The following is a 20459-nucleotide window of genomic DNA, read 5'->3' as shown; positions in this document are numbered from 1 at the left end:
TGATCATGAAGAAGGAGCTCTTCCCAGGTTACCACTCCCTGCTCCACAGTGTGTACATTTCCTTCTTATTCCTCAGTTTGAGGAGAAAATCCTTGCTCAGACATGTCAGTTTCCAGCCTGCCATGATCACTTTCCTACACACAGGAACAAAGAGCTCTTGTGCTCTAAGAAAAGTGCCTTTAAAGAATTGCCATTCCTAATCAGCTCCTCTGTACTTAAGGAGTTTCCCAGGCAATCTCATCCACTTTAAACAGCTAGAAGTACACTCTTCCAAATTTTAGAGTCCAGAGTCTCTCTTTGCCACCCTGCATTCCTTGAGATTCTGAACTCAGTCACAGTGTATCCCCTACAGCTCCATTTGCTTCCAACCATCACCTCTTTAATGAGCCCCTCTGCACTGGTGAGCACCAGGCCCTGGAAGGCCACACCTTTGGCTGGCTTGTCTGATACCCTGACCTCTACTCCAGGAGTCTCCTAGGCTGTTCACTGCCAGCTGTGCTGCTTTCACAGCTGACATATGGGTCACTGAAATATGCTAGCCTCTACCATCAATAGCAGCTGAGAGCCTCTGATTGCTGTTCTGCTGTTCTTTAATACCAAGAGTTAGATGTCAAGTCTCATGATTACAATTAAGTCTTAGAATAGTTATTTATATGTTACCTTGCACTGGAGTAATAAGGGTTTCCTTCCTCCTCAAACCTCCTAATGATTGGCTCCTTCAAAGCTGCTTCATCTGCCTCAGACAACTAAAAAAACACATAAAATACACTTTAGTATTTTCTTCCCCAATGATAGAGTTTTATATGCAGCATCAACCTGAAGAAAATGCCTAAATTATCTGCCCAAAGATTTTTTTTACTCTTTAAGCACACAATTTTCAACTTTGCATGTTTGACAACAAAATTAAAATAGCACTTTCCAAATCAAGTGGGTGGAAAAAGGAGAATAAACATATACTTAACTGAATGCAAGAGTAATTGGTGACTAGCACTTGAAAAATTACTGAAGCTAGTGTATTGAAAAAAAAAAATTTAGGTTGCCTTTGGCAAGATTTTTTAATAAAGTAAGTCTGTGCTATTCTAGCACTGGGTTTCTCTACGATCCAGACTGGCCACAGTAACTCAGAAAACTTTCAAGTCTCTAGCACATTTGACTGACATTTTTACCTACTACTAATTATTTTTCTTGAACTTCTTTCTGGGTGTCATGGATTTGGGAAATTAAGAAAGACAGAGATAAGAGTGATTCTATCCACAGAAAGAACAAGTCAGGTGTTGAAAAGTAATGACACTGAGATAACATGTTCATGCTGCTTCGCTATTCTGGTTAACTATTCACAAAAAATATGAACTATTTTAAGACATGACAATAAAACCACTTCTTATGGGATCAATGCAGTAGTACAGCCATAAACTTTGCAATTAAAAAAACCCAACTCAGCAGAAAAGAGTGTGCAGCAAAACAAAAAAATATTACTGTGAGATTTAATAAAATACGTTTATTATATTAACAATATACCTCTAATTTTCAATTAAAATGCTGACATGAGCAAGAACCTTTCCAAACCTCTCCAGACTTTTGCTGTTACAAGCTTCATAATTCTTAATCAGTGAATCATTTGAAGATCAACTTTCTCTAAAACTGCCACCTTCATAATAATTGGAAAGACACTTTATCTTGACATATTCCTCTTCATACTCCCAAAACAAGGAGGATTCCTGGTTGCTCATCTTGGGTAGAACTAATAACTTGGTGGACAAAGTACAAAACTAAGTTGGTACATGAAATACTCCTCTTTTTATGCAAAGATAAGAAATGTTAGGAATTATCTTCACATTTCAAAGAAGTAAACAATAATATTTCACAAATGCTTCATGTTTGTGAGCGCACTAGGTGGCACTCACTGTAGTGGGTAGGTTTACTGTAGTCTCACTCCCTTCCACCCTTTCCTAGCTCACAAAGTGACCAACTCCAGTGAAAGAGTAAATGATAATAACTTTATTAGAAATTAAAGAAGAAAGACATACCTGTTTTCCCTCCCTTGCTTTTTGGTCCTTAGCTATTGTAGCTAGAACAGTTGCAGCTTGTTCCCCTCCCATCACCGATATGCGAGCATTTGGCCACATATATAGAAATCTTGGACTGAAAAAATACATTTTAAACATTAAGGTAAGACATTGTCATATTTTCTAGTGAAGAACTAATTCTCACTCAACTAAGAATACATTTTTATGCACAACAATTTTAAAATATATATATATATTTTTTAAAAGGTACAGTAACATACTTAAATGCTTGCAGCATTACATTTGAAAATGTAAAAATTCTGTTAACTTCCATTATTCAAACATCTTTTCTTAAAAATTTTTCTTTTTTGAGTCTCTTCAGCTCACATTTTTAACCGACAGGGATTTCTCTCCTAAACATCCCAAATAACTTCAAGAGTATCAGGACCCTTGAAAAATGAAATGTAAAAAATTACATAACACATATCCAAAGGGTCAACAAAAAGATCTTTAGCAGTTATACAAACCTTACTCACAAAAAAAGGCTGACTGAAGCGAATAAGGAGTTTTTCCACAAGCTGATATAATCTTCCTATGAATGCCTATGAATATAGGACCAGCCTATACTGACCAATGACTTTACAATTTTTCCACCAAGAACTGAAATGGGAAAAAAGGATGTGAACAGGTTTACTGTTAGAAGGTCTCCTCTGCCACCTAATTCAAGGGAATCATAAGCCCTATCAGTGTCCACAAATTTCAGGCTGTTATTTACTTATGAATATATTCATTAAGAACTCTTTTCTTTTCCAAACAGCTCAACTTCTTCAAGAGTCCAGATGATTTTACAGAATGCTACTTCAAGGTTATGCTCTCTTAAATTATTTCTATCTGCTGTCATAATCTGAAGCAACGCTTACCTATATGCTCTTCCACACATCCCGTAGTTTCCAGCTCCGTAAGAGCCACCAATAATGACGGTTATTTTAGGTACATTGGCACAAGCTACAGCAGTTACCATCTTGGCACCATCTTTTGCTATCCCTCCAGCCTCATATTCTTTGCCAACCATGAAACCTAAAGAAATACAACATAAACAAAAGTCTCACCATCTTTATATTATAATATTGTGCCAGATATCACACTGTGTGCTTCACAGCACATGCTGTAAGAACTGAGAAGCAAATTATAAGGCAAGGCCTTCACCAGCTGCTGACAGGCTGATTTCCAAACAGGCTGGAGATGCAGGTACTACAAAGCACACAAGAGGTTGTCTAGAACACAGCATCAACAATTAACAGCAACGTCTACAACAAAGTGAAACCTCAAAAGCTTGATCTAACTCACCTGTAATATTCTGCAAAAACACAATGGGAATATTTCTCTGGCAACACAACTGGATAAAATGTGTACCCTGTGGACAGGAAAAAAAGAAAAGAGTGAGCCATTAAAAGTTGGACAAGTGCTACCACTACCAGCATTCCGGAGTCTGCGCTAAATCCTTCCACTGAAGTCCACCTATGGAGTTCAGTATTTACATCAGGAAGTGCTGCACTACTTCTTCACCCTAAGTTAACTGCAAAACATGCATTCATTGTAGCAGAAGTAAGAGATCTCCAAAAATGTGTGAGACCATGGGTAAAACATAAATAATATCCTTAAAAAGCATTACTACTGATACTGAAAAGCTCAGCTGTTGTGACTCAGCCAAGATGCAGTTAAACCATGGACAGCACCAGTGTGGCATCTGACATTGAGTTTGCTAAGACTCTGCCAAAGAAATTAGGACAATCAGAAAAACACCTCTCCAGAACAGAAGAAAAGTATTCTCTAAAATTAGGGAAGGCCCATATACATTATTTACTCATGGCCCTGCCAATTACTGTAACATTTTCTCACTTTCCTGAAGGCAGATGTCCTCTCCTTATTTACTAGCAAAAAACCAACTTCCTAGCTAAGTTACAAATAGTAGATTTTGAGCCCCTGTTTCAACTAATCTAGATCAATAAAGTTCCTTGGCTTATTTATACACTTGCTGGAAAAAAAACCCAACAGGGTTATGCAGCACAACAACTGAGAAAACATCTAACCTCCTCACTATATAAAAACTGCAAAAGTTATAAAAAGAAAAAAGACAGAAAAATAATTAAATATAATCTTCTCCAGAGAAACACGTGAATAGTACAGTGATGATCACAGGAAAAATCTAAAACAACTCATTAAAAAAATGCAAGGGGAGAAAAAGGAGTATTGCTAAGGTATGTTGCTTATAGAACCAACTTCATGGACAAAGGTTTCTTTAGAACTGAATTTCATTTTACACTACTGATATGTGAGTAAAAGCCAGAAAATGAAGATTCCTTACTTTTTTTCTCATTATTAGGAAAAAACATTGTAGTACTAAATTGTTAGAAAAATAATGAAAGTATTAAAAATACTTCAAGAGTTATTTTCTACATGGAAATAACTGCTAAAACAAACATCAGATGAAAACAAATGTCATTTACGGCAGTGCTCCAAGTTGGAAGTATTCCTTCACCACATGAAACTCAATTTTGTGTATTATTTTATAATAGCAATAAATCCAGTAAAATTACTTCCTTTCTCCATCTCTCTCATCAATTCTTCCTTTATCTTTATATTCTCGATACTGATTTCCTCACTGTTAGCTCAAGAAGCCTGTTAGAACAAAACTAGCGTATATAATTGTTGTTACAAAAAATTCAATTGACAGCTGTTTCTTGAGAAAATAAAGAACTAAAGCAAGCAACACAGGCCAAGGTAAACACTTTCCAATACCCAGATACTCTTTATCAGCATAATTCCCTGAAGTCCAAACTGTAAAGCACTGTTAACTGTAAAAAAAATCACAATATTCCTTCACACACAGCCTTTCATTCACAAAATAGGTAATTTAGCTCACAAATATTGAGAGATTGCACAAGGTATTCACTAATTATTCTAAGCCAGGAGATTCTGCAGCAAAGTATGAAAATTAAAACTCTGGTAAACCAATGAACTGAGTACTGGAATCCAAGTTTTAGATTTTCCAGTTATTGCAAAAACAATGACGTGATTTTCCGTAGCACTTAATAGTTTAGAGGTTAAAAATACCCAACATGGTATTTGATGTAATCAGGATGGACTTGTCTCATAACAGATTTAAGTTTCAGGATATATTATTTCAACTACACTGTATTCACACAAATCCAAATGCTGTTCTGCTGTTGGCCTATCTTCCTCACATCAGAAAAATCTACCAAACACTGTTTCTAAATTTTGGTCAATTTTTTTTACAGCTTATTAACAGCTTATACTTGTTTCACATTTACATGAAAAACGTGGAGTCAGTTCTCTTTCATTATTTAAAAATGTTCCTCATCTCAAGAGCAAGTTGTCTACCAGAAGTTTTGTTTCTCAATGGCAAAGAAGCTAATAACCTATCCATTTACCTTTTTTGCTGACTCTGAGAAAAGAACTCCATTGTTTCCAATAATTCCTACTGGGTAACCAAAAATTCTTGCAAATCCTAAAAGAGAGAGATTAATTTGTAAATTTCCACATGTATTTATTTTTCCACAGCATATAAAGGTAATACTTTCTCCTGGTAACAGCAACTGCTACTCCTCTGAAGATAAACATCATTAAAAATATCAGTGGGTGAGCCAGAATAAACCCAACTATAAAACCAGTGGGAACTTACACAGAATAATTATATTTCTACTTACCTGTAACTAAAGTATCCCCATACAAGGCTTTGAATTCATCAAATTTACTTCCATCTACAATTCTAGCGATGACCTTAAGAAAAAATGGAAAAATAACATTAAATTCCTAATCTTTCAAGGTTTTTAATTTGCTTAGAAAGGAAGGCCATGAGAACATATAACTTAAAACCTTACCATTTATAGAACATCATGCAGCCCACCATATAAACAGTTTGAATGGCAGGCAAAGCCCATTTAGTTGGTAAAGTGTGATTCATCTACATGTTTGTAAAAAATGGAATTTCAAGATTAAGAAAGTTCCAGTCAAATACCTAAATTACACAGAGCAACATTTTCCTGATTAGCTGAATTTCAAACAAAAACCTCTGCTTACATTAAACATTAATCAATAGCCACTCATTTGTGAAGAAAAACATATTCACGAGTTGCCTTCTTAGAGATATGATTATTTTTAGGCTTGCTTGAGTTTGTGACATACAAAAATAATGAAGAACTGATTGGAGGTTTCTCTCTGATGCAAAGGAGCCATTTTTTATAAATACAGATCCACTGCTAGCAAGACATTTGCCAGAAGATATTTATTTCAACTTTAAAAGAACATAAATCCGACCTATTCCAACTTCTGAGAGTGAAGTATGAAACTCAGTGAAACTGTTCATCTCTTTTTCCCCTTAATGCAAAGCAAATCCTAGTAATTTCTGCCAAGTATTTTTAAGACAGGTACATATTAAGACTCTTTCTAAAATACATACTTGACTAGTAGCGAAAAAGGTTCAGAATGTGAGATTTGTGCAAAATTTGAGAAAGCATGTTGGCTCAGATGAAGGTTCTAAGGCAGATAATTACACTAGACCTACAGTAGAGCACAATAGTCTTTGCATGGAGTTGGGAGAAGGCTCAATTGTTTGGTGTGCTTATAGACCATAAATATTTAAACAACTCATCTTTCACAGGACTGACAGAAAAAGAAAGCTATTATATCCCTGGGAAAGTCAACAGAATGCTTTGCCAACTAGGAGTTCCCATTTCTGTCAGCTTTTTCAGAATGTAACCAATCTCTCATCCTTGCTAATACTTCTGAAAAGTATAACCAAAAACTACTATATTTTCAACAAGTCACTGCTATCACAATGGGTCTGCTGGACAAAACTGTGAAGAAATAAGGTATTAATTAGGTATTATCAATAACGACAATATAAAGAGTGATTTCCTGCACGAGAATTTGTGCATGTATGTATGGGCATATGGATCTTGCATTAATACTATACCTCTTTGACATCAAAAGTTCTTTTTAGCTGGTCACCAACTATTCCATATATTTCATCAGCTGGAAATAAAGGCTCTTCTGACGGTTCCACAGTCACCTATAGCATTTTAACAAAACAATTTAAATAACAAAGGAATCGTCAGCTCACATTATGACTTAAAAATTCAAACAGCAATTAATTTATCAATTTCTTTGAGAACAGATCTCTCTTCACCAACAACACCAAAATGCCTGTACTGGCTTGTCCTCATTTTGCACAAAGGTCAAGTTTCCTAACCTGAAGGTTGGTAACACTTTCTCACTGTTACCTTTTTCCTACTCCTGCATATGTCTCCACATGTGCTCCACTTCTCCCATTATAAAAAAATTAGGCATGTCCTCCTATTTGCTTACTTTCCCCCCATGCCCTCTAAGGCAGGCAGCATTCTGAAAAACGTGTTAGGATTTTGTCACACAACTGAATACAACATCTTGCCTTCCTTGAGCTTCCATTCACCCTCTCATATTTCCTACTAAAATAAGATGAGGCAATTCCACCCCCATATGCTAACCACCCCATTTACTACAAGGAATTCTTAAATCAATAACATTCATTGTCAAGAATTAGGTCTATCCTCTCAGTTTTCAACCCCTTAATAATCCCAGAAAATGTCTATTCAAAAAGATGCTTTAGCAGGGATCTAATTTTAAGTCCATGGAAATGATCATGTGGTTCAAAATTAAATTAAGTAATTTGCAAGACTGGATTAATCTAAAAGTGCAATTCTATGACTCTGGAGCACTCTTCTAGTTGCTTCACCCTTGCATTTAATCCCAGTAGTTTTCCTGGGAGTAATACAGCAGGAATGTAATAGCAGAACTGAAGCATCAGAGAAATCTTTAACGACAAGAAGCATAACTTCCATTTTCAAATGTGTAAAGTCATAGACAAAAATATGTGTTCTATAAAACAAGTGTTATATCCATCAGGCAGAGAAAAGCATTTCTAATTTCACCACTGTAGTGTTTTCAGACTCTACACACTTACATCTACTTTTTTCTGGAGATTCAAACTTCTTACAACTTTCCTTGCCAGATGAAGTGCATGGTTGTCATCCAAAGCATAATGATCTGTTACACCAGATTTTCTGTATATATACAACAACAGCAAGATGAATACTTTGGGGGAAAAAAACAACATAAATCAGACAATGAAAGCTTGAAATTTTAAACCTTCTAAGACCTTGAAAATATAGATGCAACATTTCAGCTCTGTGTGTTTTATTATGAAATTACTTTAAAAAAAAAATCTCATGCCTGACCTTTTCTTCAAAATAGTACATTCAAGTTATCAGACATGAAATAAAATAGCAACTGCAGGAAATAAAAAACCTAAATGACTATATAAAATATAAAAAGCATTTTTCATATGCAGCAAAAATTAATTTCAATTATAAAGAAAAACGTGTTTACAAAAATGGCATGAACTGCCCTTCAAAATAATTCTTTATTCACTTCAAATTGAAGTAACAAATAAGCATTTAATATACAGCAATACATAACTTACTGTGCCATAATACTTAATTTTGTTTATTATTAATTGCAGAACTTGAAAGTGCATATATTTTTTGGGTTTGTTAAGAAGTGGTTTTTTTACAAAACGCACAGAGTATTTTGATGTTGCTTGTAGTGAATTCTAGGTGGCAGTAAGAAAGATACAATCTATAAAATGTTTCTCAACACATACTATTCTGTTAACACTCAGTATTAATGTCCTCCATATACTGCATGATGCTGCACACTAGACGTGAGTATTTCAAAGCAGTAAATGAAAAGTAACTAGAGTAACACAATGTAACTCTGAGATCCCAACAATAAAACAATCAGTCAGCACCAGACAACACCACAGAAATAATTTTCAAAAGGTAAACACAGCTTAAAAAAGATCTAAAACCAAAATAAAATAAGAGAAGGGCAGGGGAAGGCGAAGGGCATGGGGAAGGGGCAATCTAAAATATGGAAGAAATTAACTCTGGGAAAATATTTCTTTAAACCTGCAGTGAAGATCTGCCCCTCCAAGATCTTCTGCTGATACCTGTTCACCTGTTGCTGCTTTAACCTGAAACAAAAAAAGGAAAATGAGCTTCACGGTTGACACTTGTCTTGCATTAATATTTATACTACCTTAGATACAGTAATGAGAGACATCTTTGCAAAATGCTTCTTCATTGACCATATTTTCCTGTTTACTCTTGCTCAGAGCATATTAAAATATGATAACAGAGAATCTTGTAAAAATTACTTTTTTATTTTCTAAACCTTTCAGTAAATACACAACAATTTAGTAATAATAATTTTCCTTAAAAGAGCATATCAGTGGCATGTAACTGCTTGGATCAAGTATGATGTCTCCATAAAAGTACCTGGACTGCACAATCCAAAGCCTACAATCTGTATAATCTTAGACACGAAAGGGCAATTTAAGAGTGAATGGTCTCCTTCTTAGAACAAAGCAGTATCATTTACCACTGGGGTTAATAAAAACCCCCAGAAGACTTCTTGAAGCATTTCTACTCTAGAGTAAGTGCTTTGAAGAGGATTACTTGAAAGCTGGAGAAACCATTATTCATCACTCAGAGAGAGTACAGAGGTAAAGTACAAGCAAGGGAAGGAAAAAATATCATCATTTCCAAAACAGATTTCAGTTTTGAAATTTCATATCTAAAAATGAAGCACACTAGTTTTATATACATGTATTTTCTCATACACATGCACTTCCAAACTGTCAAGTTTGCAAATTTAGGTATAGATATTTCTTCTGCAGTGGATTCTAGTCTGAAATTTGAATTACCCATGATACATGAAGGTCTGGCATACTAATTAATTGAACGTTTCTGTCGGAGACATAATTAAGAGACTTGAGTCTTCAATAAACAGTGAACATAAGAAGATACTTTAAGAGAACGGAGGAAGATTTCTTCACTGGACGGGTTACATAGCATTGGAACAGCTGTCCAGAGCAGTGGTTGAGAAACCATCCTTAGAATCACTTAAATGCCTACAGATGTGGCATTTAAGGGTATAATGCACAGTTTAGTGGTGCATTTGGCAGTGCAAGGTTAATACCCAGACTCAGTGACCTTTATGGTGTATTATAAGTGATTCTACCATTTGACTGTGTGATTTTATTCTATGATTCTATGAAATAATTACATACATCTGTCATTATGCAACCAGTTCTAACATACTATTAACTACTGCAGAACTTGGCACAAAGCCGAATAGCACAATGATTTCCATTGGCACGGAAATCCAGAGACTCATTTTAAAATATTTTACCAAAAACTTCTTTTTTGTTTTTCCACAGAGTTCAAGTTTTCCTTCTTCAAATTACAATTTTGGAGCTATGGACTCTGTCTGCCACCATGTGAGATTGCCAAGTTTAACTTCTCTGCTCAAGCTTGAATAGCTCAAGAATGGAGACTCCACAAACTCTCTGGACAACTTGGCTGGCATGACCATCCTTGCAGAAAAATGTTTTCTTACGACTAAACAGAACTTCCTCTATTTCAGTTTCCGCCTGGCAGTCTCTTGACCTATCACAGAGTACCAATAAGAAGCTTGGCTCTACTATCTCTACTCCCCCTTGCAAGGTATGGATAGATTTGCCCTAAGACATGTTTTCACCAGATTGAGAAGTCTCACACCCTCCTCATTTTACAGATGCTCCACCTCCATCATCTTCATGGAATTTCACTGGCTCATTCAGGCTTATTCTGGAGCACCCAGAGCTGCACCCTGAAGCCCAAATGTGTCTTATTCTGTTGAGAGTAGGTGAGCATGAGTATTTACTCCATCATCTTTCCAGATACAGCAGTACAGCACAGCATTCTACAAACTGCAGTTTTAAGTAACAGTTAAAGTTACTTAGAGTTAGTTGAAGTTACCTTAAAGTTCATTAAATTCTAACAGACTGCAAGTAAGAGCCTCAACAAGATATGTGGGTATTTTCTAAGAAACACCTGTTCAAGCTACTTCAGCAAGAAATTATTAAAAGAAATAAACATAAACTTTAGCTATAATATGCATTTACCACAACAGATGAGGCCAATATATAGGAAAGTCCCCAGTACATAAATAGACATGAATTTGAAAGATTTATTCCCTCTTTTTTCCAGACTTTTTTTTCACCTCTGAGCACAGAAAGTGTGCAAATGTTCCCTCATGAAGGAAGAATCAGAAGTTTCTGGAACAAGAGCCTATAGGTCTACATGACATCCTGAACTAGCAAGCAGTACTGCCAAAGATGAGGATACAGATACTCCACTTTAGAAAAATGCAGAATGGCCCAGAATATTACTGCTACTGTGACACTTGCCCTTTTCTATCGAGATCGGTTTATGAAGTCATTACTCCTCACCCTTCCAAAAAAGTAGGCCAAGAAATCTTCCATTTTATGATGACAGACCGTACCTACAATTCATATTTTTTTATCATACACATCTCAAGTCTAATTATAAGTAACACCAGGGATTTTTATTTTTTCATTTCTCAGGATGTTTTGTTTTAGGCTGGCAAGCAATAAAGTCCAATCCAATTTTCTTCGTATAGGAAAGACATTTTGGGGAACAGAATTTATTCAATAATGGCTACATCTGCTACAGCATGGAATAGGAGTTTCTAGGGGAGTCTGAAGTAGTTTTAATGCTTAGAACAAGGCAAGTTTTATTTTCTCACATTTTGGTGAGAATATGAAAAGCTGTACAGAACAGAAAGGCTGACAGGTGGAGATAATAAAGTTTGATCTATACGCACAACGATAAGGATCATTACATCTGCAGGTTGCTAAGAAACAAATTAAATTGGAGGATAGTTGTGAAATCTTCCCCTGAAAATGGGCAAAGATTTTAAAACTTTCCAACTTCACACCACCCTTGCAGTCACTGCTTTGCCTAGTCAAGCCCCTCCATGGAGGCCTGACTTGGGTCACCCTTTTCCTTGTCTACCGTGGCAAAAGTCTCATGTGCTACATGTCAGTACACGTATGATGTAAACTGCCTTGTGATGTTAAATGATTACCATTCCCAGAGAACAAGCATCTGGTTCTCTTTTTCTCATCTTCCAAGCCAGCTTTCTGGGTCATACTGGGTATTAATGTCTTGCTGAAAACATTTTGGAAAGGTCTGTACTTTGACAGCTCAGGTGTTCCTACAACTAGGCCAGTTATTCTTAGTTATCTACTATCTACAAATCTACTAACAGTCTAATGTAAAAAGTTCATGTCTTTCATCACACTAGTTTTCTTATTTCAAAGGGAAAATGTACAAATCACATGTTACTTACTCAACTAATATTATTCTCAAATAGCATCTTCAGTCATGTTTATGCCACTTTTCAACAAGAAACTTCAAATATCCAAAATTACAGTGACAGATTTATTGAGAAGTACTCTAATTTGAGGATTTGTCTATGTTCACCTATAAACAAATGGAAAAACACTAATACAAGATAAAAAGGAACAGAAGCCTAGGTAGGACATTTGAAACAATTTGAAACAATTACTGTCAACAAAATTCTAACAAAATCCTAATGAGAAGCAAATAAATTACCATTACATTACACAGTTGTTATTCATTACTTCATCGCCTTTTCCTGATTACTTTGTTGTTCTTATCATTTTGGAAAGCCTCCACCAAAATAATAAATTTCTTCAAACTAAATGCCTTTTTTTTATTAGGGTAGACAACAAAGCAACATTGTACTTTCAGGTGTGTGTCCCATGCCCCTGCTTTCTACATGCCTGTTAAATTCTGAATTTATTTAAGATGTACAAATGCAAGACCTTTTTTCTCTCTCTTTTTTTTTTAACTGCACTAGAATTTAAAAGCCTGAACACTGAACTTTGAGAGATACAAAATGCCAAATCTACTTTAATCAACAAGATGACACAATGGGGAAAAATCCACTCTAAAGGAAGACAATGCAATACAAAAATATGCTGTGGAAATGACAGCAAAGCTATAAACACTAAATCATATTAAAGGATGAGTCCTTGATACTTCTAATGAGAGTAACACAATCATGCCTTAGAAACTAGTCGACAAATAAATCTGCCAGTGGCTGTTTTCCTATAGTTTAGTGGGACACACTACATTTTCCCAGTATTTTAAGTGTTGAAGGAAATGACTTCCAAGAGACTTTGCTTCCTCTGTTACTAGAGAAATCAATGGAGCAGTATCTTCATTAACAATGCCATAACAAAGCAATTTCTCCATTTTGGCATGCTTAAATTGCAAGGACTCTTGAGAGACATTTGATTTACATTTGGCTTTGTCACAGGAAGCACACCTTCAAGTTCCCAAAAGACTGTAATCAAAACAGAGCCATTGTGCTGTCTCAGACCAGTTTGAACAATAAATTTGACAAATATTTGACTATGTCATAAGCACAAGTTTATCCAGCCATGTTTCATAGAGACTTGAACAGATATGATGAATGATGCTCTGTTAGTTCTAGCATTAACATTTATTACTAAAAATTCTTTTTTTTCTCATAAAGCTTATGTTAAGTAGAATAATCTTTGTCAGCAAAAGACTGACATTATTGTATTATTATCTGTATTGGTATAGAACTGAGCCTACACTAGGACATACAGCTATTTCTAAAATAATAAACCACATTCAAGCACCCCTTTTGTTGTGCCAAGCTACTGTAATTTTAAAGCTCTCTTATACAGCATTACTTCACAGTCACAAATGCCACTATGAGTTCCACAATAAAGCAAGGTTTAATTCACAGGACTTCTGGAGGTCAGGTCAGGTCAGGTCAGGTCAGGTAAGAAGGAAGGTCAAACTGCATTGTAAGCGTGTCTTCTTCGTCAGTAAACTGACATAAAAATTCAGCAGATCAGCCGTGTTTCAGAAATTCTTTTATCTTTGATCTTGACTTTGAGATACAATACACATGGCTGTGATTTTTTCAAATTTTGCATCAAACCTAGAGAGTATGTAATTGAATATAGGAATGGTTTTTATCACCTAAATTGTGCACAGCAGTCTAAAAGCAGTACTACGAAAGCACCTTGACTCAGTCTGATGCATATATATACACCTCTAACACAAACTAATCTACAGAGTATATAGAAACATATCACCAAGAAATGTCTCAATTGTTTAAGGTGTGCAATTATCAGAGCACGATTTGGGGGGAGGGGGAGGAGAGGGGCCATGTCACTAGAAACCGCTGTAAAACCTTACCAGTGGTGGCCCTCCCAGGAATATCGTTCCCTGTTTGCCAACAATAATACTTTCATCAGCCATTGCAGGTACGTATGCTCCTCCTGCTGTACAGGATCCCATGACTACTGCTATCTATCAGGAAAACAAAAAGAACAAGTTAATGTTAACTATCTAAACCCTTAAAAATAGCAAAGGCACAAGATATTATGTATTTTAATACATAATACATACGTTTTATTAACGTCATTGGACAGCACTGCAAGATTATTTTTGTCTAATAGAGCAAACTTTTTATGTTTTAGCATTTCTTTAAAAAATAAGGAATCCTCCAATTTCAACAGTCTTTTGAACTATGATCTTCAGACTACCCTGTTGGAAAACTCATATATGAAGTACCATGAGCTACATATGTGATATATTTGAAGAGACACACATTCTATCATGGAGTTTGGTTTTACTGATGAACAGTAAAGGTTAAAACCTAGGTCTCTCCTAGTATTTATGCTTAAGTCAGGGCTCCAGTTACTGCTTATTGGCATAATTGCACCAGTGTTAACATCCTCTGAAGGAAATTTCTCCCATCTTCTAATACGCTACTTCATGTCTTCAATAGATCAACTAATTAATTTTGCCCTTTTGAGATGTGTTGAGCATCTCATTATAGGCTTCAGCATGAACAATCTCTGCTTCATCCTTTTGCCTAATTTTGAGATGAACACCTACCCAGCGAACATTTTCTACCAGTAATATCTTGGTGATATTTTACAAAAATTACTTGACCCCAGATATGATAAATACTGTAACTGTAGATAATCACGGAAGTGAAGTTTCTCGATTTCTCCTTCACAGGTGCATCTTCAAAGACCCTTTCAAGACACTTGTAGAGCAGAAGAAAAGGAATATTCATATGGAAAAGGCAAACATCTTCTTTCACAACTGCACATACACACACACAAACAACTCCTAAAAAACCCGCAGAAAACAACGTTATTTTATGTTCAGTTTGTTTCAAGATATTTCTAAGGTGACATCAATTAGTGTTCTCTGTTACATGATAATTTAGAAGAAGAAAACAGCACACAGATAAATAAAACTTCCATATCACATTACACATATCTAAAGCAGGACTACAAGAACTATGTCAATCTGCTATCATCAAATCAAACAGCCTTTACAGCAAACAGTTTTCAGGATCTTAAACTACATTCAGAGTCACATGATTGATCAGCAGTATTCTCTTGTGCATTTAATAAATAACTCCTGGCAAATTAAAAAATAACATAAGCCTCTAGAAATAGGAGAAACTGGGTGCAAATAAATTTATTTCTTTTTTCCCTCCAGGATTTGTGTTTTTTTCTTATTTTTAATTTCACCATGCTCACACTGAAAATATGTGCCTGCATTTAAACTACAGCTCAGGTGTTAATTTTTTCCAACATAAAAACTGGAATATGTATGTACTGGAAAAAATAAAAGCTACTTGTCAAATTCACAATTAGTGCCCTACATCCTGACCTCATTTTCTAAATTGCTGCAAAGAAATTCTTGATGTGTTCAATGAAAGTCAACAGTCCTGAGTGAACATACACTATTTCATATCCAGTGATCCATCCCCCACGGTATCCACGCAGCATATGAGTGTGAGAGAGCTCAGGAAGCAGCTAATGAGCAGCTAATCACAGCTTTCTGATTCACACCCATATAGGCAACAACGTAATTTAAGATGTAGTGGGTGGATAATAAATTAGTCACAGGTAAAAGTAGAGGGGGAAATTAAAAGCACTATCAGCAACTAGAAAATAAAAAAGTGGGGGAAAAAAAAGCCATCACTTTAGAGGGCCAAATTGAGAAGAACTAATGAACTGATAAACAGACCTTCAAAGCAGGCCACACAGCACAGAACATAAGTTGGCAAACTCAAGATGTCCAGACTATCATCTCAGAAGAACTGACCAGAGTCAGAAAGAGATCAGAAAGAGTATAATTTCCTAATTCCATTTTCTAAAGAAACATGTTCTCAGACAGGGAATATGGTTCTAGCTACCACAGTCTGTTAGCACAGGACCAATAATAAATTTACAAATGTTAACAGTGTCTCTTTGAAATAAAACAAAGCATAGATACATCTCCCAGAAAAAGGCACCCTTATGACATCCTTTAAATAAAGGAAGTGCTTCAGTAAAACATTTTTCCCAATCTTCCATAAATATTTGAAGAAAGATAAACATTCATCAGTGTCATACTTGGAAAATTTAACTTTCATCAGTGTCATAACAAACAGAAATGTGTTTTAATAGAAGACAAATCTTTCTGATATTTAAGTTTTATTGTATATGAATACAATTACTCCTAATACAACACCATATGGTAATTGAAAGAAAAATTCAACTTTTTAATGCAATTTTACGAGTATGTAAAATACATTTCAAGATATGCTGCAAGCAAGAGTATGACTGTAGGGTCAAGCATTTTTACAGAGGTCCTGCCCAACATCAGTAATTTCAGCCTTGCAAGCTGGGTATACATATTTATCTTTGACATAACATCTAAAAATCATTACTCCCATAGCAGATCATGATGGAAGTCACTAGCAAAAATAAGGTTTTCCAAAACTTTTTCAAAAAAGATAATTCAGCAAAACATCACTCCTTTGACACTTGTTCCACAAAAACACTAGGACCAACCTGGATCTATCAGGGAGTCTTATACAATGACCAGCTTACAAAGTGTCTTTTTCTCCTATCTATTTTTGTTCTAACTTAACACTGCTTTTCTCTGGAGACCCACCTAATCACTACAATTGGTCCATTTCCACTGTTGAAAAGAACTGCAGAGAGTAAATTTATGTCATACTTCCTAAAGAGATTTAGTGCGTGTTGGAATCTTCAGCCTTGGATTTTTATAGAGGCAATGGATCTTAAGATCCTTTGGAGGAGTAAAAGATGGTTTAAGATTTGGACTCTGATTTGCTTCCAAAACATGCCAAAAAGGTATCAAGGTAACACAGGCAGTGTCCTCAAAAATTCTGCAAAGCCAGTATCTATCATATAAGGAGTCAGACTGAATACTGTACCCTTGACTGGATGCACCCTTCTAGGGTGCATCTGCTTCACCCCCAGAAGTAATGGCTTCTGTTACCTCCTTCCCCCAGAAAAAAAGGTAAAGGCCCAAGGTCCCAGCAAAGCCTCTTGTGTGAGTGGTTGGAATTGTGTTCCCCCTGAGCCCCAGGGCAGGAGAATCCAGTGAGCATGGTCTCTCAAGGGTTTTATTCCTTCTGAAAAAGAGCACTAGATCGTGTAGTATGGTGTCATAGCACTGCCAAAGGTCTGGCTGTGTGACAGCTCAGCCTTAGACAACATGGGTGAAATAACTGCTATGACACGTAACTTGGGAGAACCTCAGGGCACATTACAGGCACCCACAAATTAAACTGTATCCCAGCCCTTTTGTCAGGATAATGACAGTTTTTTCAGGGTTTCAAAGTGTGGTAGAGAACTTATTTTTCTTGAAGATAAATATTGTCATCACAAGTTCCACAGTAGGTGTGACCTGTTTCTCACTCGGAATAGATTTTGCTGTTATCATTGTATAGAAAACAGAGGTTGAGTAATTTTTTTCATGTTCTGCATTCCTCATCTCTTATTGTAATCAGCTGTACATTAATCTGTCAGATTGTATACATCGCAGGTCTCAAGGAGAACCTGGATTTATGATCATAAATTCTTTTTGCCCTGACCACTTGCAAATGTCCATAAAGAATGCAGGTTTCAAACAATGTCTATTTCTTTTATTAGTTTATTGTTTTGTTGTACCGTTTATATACTTTCTCCCGGTAAACTAAAAGAATTCTGCAGGATCAAATGAATTTTGCTGTCCCTCAGTGCTAAATGAGGAAGCTGTCTGCTCTCCCTTGGGATTGAAGAAAAAAAAGATTAGTTCTGAGAACTAGTGCTCAGAATTGGTAGTTCTAAGAACTTCCACACAATTTATCTTTTTTTGACTTGTTTTAAGGACTGTTGGTGCAGTCTGTCTCTTTCATGTTAAAAAAGATACAATAAGATTGGGAAAAGAAGATGAATTAGGACCATCAAAGGTGTGGAACACTGCAGGAAGAACAGCTAAGTAAGCTTCAATTTTTTGGTCTCCAAAAGGGAGTGCAAGGCAGGTATAAGAGAAGGCTACAAAATCATACAAAGAGGTGGGAGATGACAGAGTAGACAGCAACTGTAGGAATTAGTGGGTCATTTGCTCTTCTGTAATGATCCTTTACTTGCAGGTTAGCTTCAAAGATCGTGGATTTTTCCACCCTCCCTGGCAGCTTCTCACAGGTCTCTGCTAAGTATTCCCTTCAAGTCTTTATTCTGCTATCTGTCCTTCTCAACTCCATTAGGACCGTACATCCTGCCCTCCACTGTCACTACAGCCATAGCTGCCCATCAGCAACCCTCAAATATTTTACATTCTTCATGAGTAACAGATTCAGCAAAACATGTGATTTTGCTTCCCTAGCATCAAAAAACTGATCCCTATGTATTACTGAGTGAACCATGACACAAAAGCACTTCTAAATCCAGGAACTGTGACTAACAGTAATTCGATGCATCATTAACACGTTAGAAAATAACCCTATTATTAGGGACGTTTCAGCATAAAGCACATCAGGGTATAAAATGGATTTATAAATACACATATACCCCTGTTAGTGGAAAATATGTGTCATTTACTAGCCATCCTCAAGGGGGTCCTCACCTTTGCAGTGCTGATGCAGAACTGTTCCAAGACATTTTCTACTGCTTTCTCAAATGGCCCTACAAACCATGTTTCCAAGTCTGTTTCTCTCCTACTCCCAGTCAGGAGCAGGTAGGTCAAATCATTAACAGTAAGACCAAGAAAGCAGACAGTTTCTTCAAAACTATAATGAATTCTTGTGGACAGTTACTGTGTTTACAGTGCTTCCAAGCCCCAGACTGTGCCATCAGGTTAACACAACACAGTGCCATCAGAAACAAAACAGGGGCACAAGCCTTGAAAAAAGAAAATGGCAGCAAGCACAAAAAACTATTTAGTACATTTAACTCTTAGATAAAAACAAATTACCTGTGGAATTCCTTGTGAGGACATGACTGCTTGATTATAGAAAATACGGCCAAAATGATCTCGATCTGGAAATACTTCTGCTTGCCGAGGTAAATTTGCCCCTCCTGAATCAACTAGAATGAACCAAATTATATTAATTACATTCACGTTTTGAACAGCATTATATACTTGTTGGTAAAGTATCTGCATGTTACCTGAAATAGACAGCAATTACTATCACTAATACTGCATATATTTCCATGAGTGTATGTATAATAGCATGTTCTTTTTCAAAAAATAAAGAAGAAAAATGGTAAACATCCCTCTCTAAAATAACATCTATCCCTATGATTTTCATGGATAATAAACTCAGACATGCATAAAGATGCAACCATACCTCCCTAAACAAACTTTTAAACTCACCTTGCTGCAAAATGTTTAAACTAAGAACACTTTCAATGTACAATTTTAACTCAACTGTTCTATTGCAATTCTGTCACAAGCTCCAGAAAAAGGCAGAACTAATCACCACCGAGTTCAAAAGGTGCTGCCTTGTGTACTTTCCTAGCTTGATTAAACTTCACAACAAAACCAATAAACTATTTCTAGAAAGATTCATTTATTATGTGCCCCTGCCTCAGGATACACCCTCCTGCTTACAGGTCACCAATGGCAGCTACCTCTGTGCTCACAATTAATGAAAAAACCTGTCATGAGAAGTATCCGAAGAAAGATAGTAGACTATACGGAAATGCACGGGGAGGTAAAGCATCTCTAAGAACTCTGGCTCCTGGTAATTATTTTTTACCTACAACCACCAGTATGTATGTAGAGTCCCATATTACATGACTGCGGCCAAAACAAAATGCCCACACCAGTGACTGACTCAGTGACAAACAGCACCAGTTGTCCACATGAGAATTAGCACCTAGGCAGTTGTTATCACAGTGGAAAAGGCAGCTCAAACAGAGTGAAAATTACATGGTCTGCACAGCGCTGACTGACTACAAAGCACTTCCTCTTATCACACAGCTCAAACCCACTGAACAAGTCCAGGTACGGAAACCGCAAGGGTAAAGTAACTCACCAGGTATGAATGACATTGTACATTCAAGGACTGTATGTCTCAAAGATGGAATAAAACCTCTAAACTTTTCTTTTAAAG

The 20459-nt window shown here is 36.1% G+C and overlaps 1 protein-coding gene across 1 annotated transcript in view; it reads right to left on the bottom strand.

The window, feature by feature from the left end:
- MCCC2 (methylcrotonyl-CoA carboxylase subunit 2) overlaps positions 1–20459 on the bottom strand; it is a gene marked incomplete at its 5' end in the record, with an annotated part of 36341 nt that overhangs the window by 6482 nt on the left and 9400 nt on the right. Inside the window, 11 exons of the mRNA XM_083884134.1 lie at positions 661–746; positions 2028–2142; positions 2927–3083; positions 3354–3420; positions 5459–5535; positions 5735–5807; positions 7003–7098; positions 8029–8128; positions 9035–9099; positions 14237–14350; positions 19316–19428. Of these exons, the coding sequence (XP_083740260.1) occupies positions 661–746; positions 2028–2142; positions 2927–3083; positions 3354–3420; positions 5459–5535; positions 5735–5807; positions 7003–7098; positions 8029–8128; positions 9035–9099; positions 14237–14350; positions 19316–19428 (1063 nt within the window). The remainder of the gene's footprint in view (positions 1–660; positions 747–2027; positions 2143–2926; positions 3084–3353; positions 3421–5458; positions 5536–5734; positions 5808–7002; positions 7099–8028; positions 8129–9034; positions 9100–14236; positions 14351–19315; positions 19429–20459) is intronic.

Source organism: Zosterops lateralis (genome assembly GCF_965231275.1).
Source record: "Zosterops lateralis genome assembly, chromosome: Z".
Taxonomy (NCBI): domain Eukaryota; kingdom Metazoa; phylum Chordata; class Aves; order Passeriformes; family Zosteropidae; genus Zosterops; species Zosterops lateralis.
This window is presented reverse-complemented; position numbering and strand designations above follow the sequence as displayed.